The sequence below is a fragment of the Myotis lucifugus genome, unplaced genomic scaffold, assembly GCF_000147115.1.
Source record: "Myotis lucifugus unplaced genomic scaffold, Myoluc2.0 scaffold_525, whole genome shotgun sequence".
NCBI lineage: Eukaryota > Metazoa > Chordata > Mammalia > Chiroptera > Vespertilionidae > Myotis > Myotis lucifugus.
The window spans coordinates 9,321-12,249 of record NW_005871573.1 but is presented as its reverse complement, the minus strand read 5'-3'; the positions used below and the strand labels follow the sequence as shown (position 1 = coordinate 12,249).

General features: G+C 63.5%; 1 protein-coding gene across 1 annotated transcript in view; it reads left to right on the top strand.

The window, feature by feature from the left end:
- Window positions 1-2,923, top strand: part of LOC102430688 (leucine-rich repeat serine/threonine-protein kinase 1) — a 46,576-nt gene extending 43,653 nt beyond the window's left edge. Inside the window, exons 17-19 of the mRNA XM_023745232.1 lie at window positions 47-941; window positions 2,014-2,115; window positions 2,597-2,923. Of these exons, the coding sequence (XP_023601000.1) occupies window positions 47-941; window positions 2,014-2,115; window positions 2,597-2,774 (1,175 nt within the window). The 3' untranslated portion in view covers window positions 2,775-2,923. The remainder of the gene's footprint in view (window positions 1-46; window positions 942-2,013; window positions 2,116-2,596) is intronic.
- Window positions 2,924-2,929: the final 6 nt, after the last annotated feature.

Sequence of the window (2,929 nt, the reverse complement as noted above, 5' to 3'; positions counted from 1 at the left end):
TGTGCCTTGACTGGGATTCGAACCCTGACCTTCTGGCTCATAGATTGACGCTCAACCCCTGAGCCCTGCCGGCCAGGCACCCCTGCCTTTTCAAGACCCTTTTTCCTGTCCTCCCGGCAGAATTCCTTCCTGGTGCTGGCGGGCCTGGCGGACGGGCTGGTGGCAGCGTTCCCCGTGGTGCGGGGCGCCCCTGAGGACAGCTGCTCCTACCTGTGCTCGCACACGGCCAACAGGTCCAAGTTCAGCATCCCGGACGAGGACGTGCGGCAGAACCCCTACCCCGTGGCGGCCATGGAGGTGGTGAACAGCGGGTCCGAGGTCTGGTACAGCAACGGGCCGGGCCTGCTGGTCATCGACTGCGCCGGCCTGGACATCAGCCGGCGGCTGGAGCCCTACGCGGCCCCGTCGGCGGTCACCTCGCTCGTGTGCAGCTCGGACTGCGGGGGCGAGGAGGTGGTCTGGTGCCTGGACGACAGGGCCAACCTCTTGGTCATGTACCACTCGGCCACCTACCAGCTGTGCGCCCGCTACTTCTGCGGGGACCCGAACCCTGGGAGGGACGTGTTTCCCGTGCGCCCCTCGGGCCTGGAGCCGCCGGACGGCCCCGTGGCCAGCCGGCAGGAGCCGGAGGCAGACTCCATCGCCGACGTGAGCATCATGTACAGCAAGGAGCTGGGCACGCAGATCCTGACGCACCAGGACTCGCTGACCGACTACTGCTCCATGTCTTCGTACTCCTCGCAGCGGGCCCCCCTGTCCCCGGACAGTCCCTCCAGCATCCTCTTCTCCACCGACGGGGAGGGCTCGGACCGGCTGCTCGAGCCCACGGCCGGTTCCGACAGGTCCGAGCAGGAGCTGAGCCCCGTGGACGGCGAGGCGTTCAGCCAGCACCTGCAGGCCGTGAAGGTCCTGGCTGTGAAGGACGTCATCTGGGTGCCCAGGTAGGTCCCCCCGCGGCGGGGGGTGCGAGCTTGGGGGTGCCCGTCTCCCGCTCTGACTTTGGGGGCGGAGTGACGGAAGCTTGGGGACACTGTGGCCATCCATAGGAGCTGCGCCCCCTGTTCTGAAATTGGGAGCAATCTGTTTGTTTTCAAATATACTTTTATTGATTTCAGAGAGGAAGAGGGAGAGGGAGAGAAACATCAATGATGAGAGAGAATCATGATCGGCTGCCTCCTGCACGCCCCCTTCTGGGGATCGAGCCCACAATCCCGGGCATGTGCCCTGACCAGGAATCGAACCGTGACCTCCTGGTTCATAGGTCGATGCTCAACCACTGAGCCATGCTGGCCGGGCCAATCTCTTTTTATTTTTTTTAATATGTTTTTATTGATTTCTGAGAGAGAAGAGAGGGAGAGAGAGTTAGAAACATCAATGATGAGAGAGAATCATTGATTGGCTGCCTCCTGCTGGCCCCCTACTGGGGATGGAGCCTGCAACCCTGGTATGTGCCCTTGACCGGAATTGAACCCAGTACCCGTCAGTCTGAGGGCCAACGCTCTAACCACTGAGTAAAACCAGTCAGGGCACTAGCTGTATTGTGGTGGTTTTTTTTTTAAGTTTTTTTTTAATTGATTTCAGAGCGGGGAGAGAGAAACATCAATGATTGAGGTGAGAGAGAATCAGGGACTGGCTGCCTCCTGCACACCCCTCACTGGGGATGGAGCCCACAACCCGGGCATGTGCCCTGACCGAGAATCGAACCATGACCTCCTAGTTCATAGGTCGACGCTCAATCACTGAGCCACACCGGCCGGGCTGGAGCAATCTCATTGGCAGAGCCAGCTGAGAAGGGCTGTGCTAGCTGAGGGCACCGTGGTCAAGTGCGATCGATCGGGTTTCCTGCTGGGAAAGTGCCTGCGGGCCCCGCTCCGGTGCCCCCTGTGCCACTCAGTCCATTAGCAGAAACCCCTCGTTTGTTGCCCTGCCGCCTGTGCGCCCTGCCAGCTCCGCTTCCCCTGGCGAGCCCGGCCCCGGACAAAGCGCTTCCCCTCGCGGGTTCTGGTTTCGCAGGCGCGGAGGAGATGTTATCGTCATCGGCCTGGAGCGGGACGCGGGCGCCCAGCGGGGCCGAGTCATCGCCGTCTTGAAAGCCCGAGAGCTGACGTCAAGGGGGTAAGACTGGACGGCTCTCACTCCCCAGGCTGGGGCTGGGGGGGGAGGGGGGGGCGGACCGAGGCCCCCTGCCCCGTCCCTGCACAGTGGCCATCCGTCTGAGAGTAGGAGAGAGAAACCAGTGATGAGAGTGAATCATGGATCAGCTGTCTCCTGCACGCCCCCTACTGGGGATCGAGCCTGCCACCCGGGCATGTGCCCTGACCGGGAATCGAACCGTGACCTCCTGGTTCACAGGTCGACGCTCAACCACTGAGCCACACGGGCCAGCCTTGCGCATCTTGCGATGGGTAGGCCTCTGCCCACAGGCTGCACCCCCAGGGAGAAGCAGGGCACTAAAACACGTGGGTGGGGCCCGGCCGGCGTGCCCCGGTGCCCCCCAAGGCCACGCTCTGGCCTCCCGAGACGGTACAGGGCGAGGGGCCTGGCCTGACCTCGTGGGCACCCCGTGGGTGTTCTCAGACCCGCCCCCTCTCTGCAGGGCTCTGGTGGATGCGGTCGTGGTGGCCAAGGACACTGTCGTGTGTGGCTTCGAGGACGAAAGCAGCGAGTGGTGCCTGGCCGTGTGGCGGGGCTGGGGCACCCGGGAGTTTGACGTCTTCTTCCAGGCCTACGAGGAGCTGGGCCGGCTGGAGGCCTGTGGGCGCAAGAGGAGGTAGCGCCCGCCCTCAAAAGGAGCGTCGCCCGGACCTGGCTGGCCCAGGCCTGCGGGCTGCCCCCTCCACCTGCCGCCACAGCCCTCCTCGGCGGACCCGGAAGAGAAACCGAGTTCTCCCACGAACGGCTTGCTGCTAAGAAGTGCTGAGACGTCCCC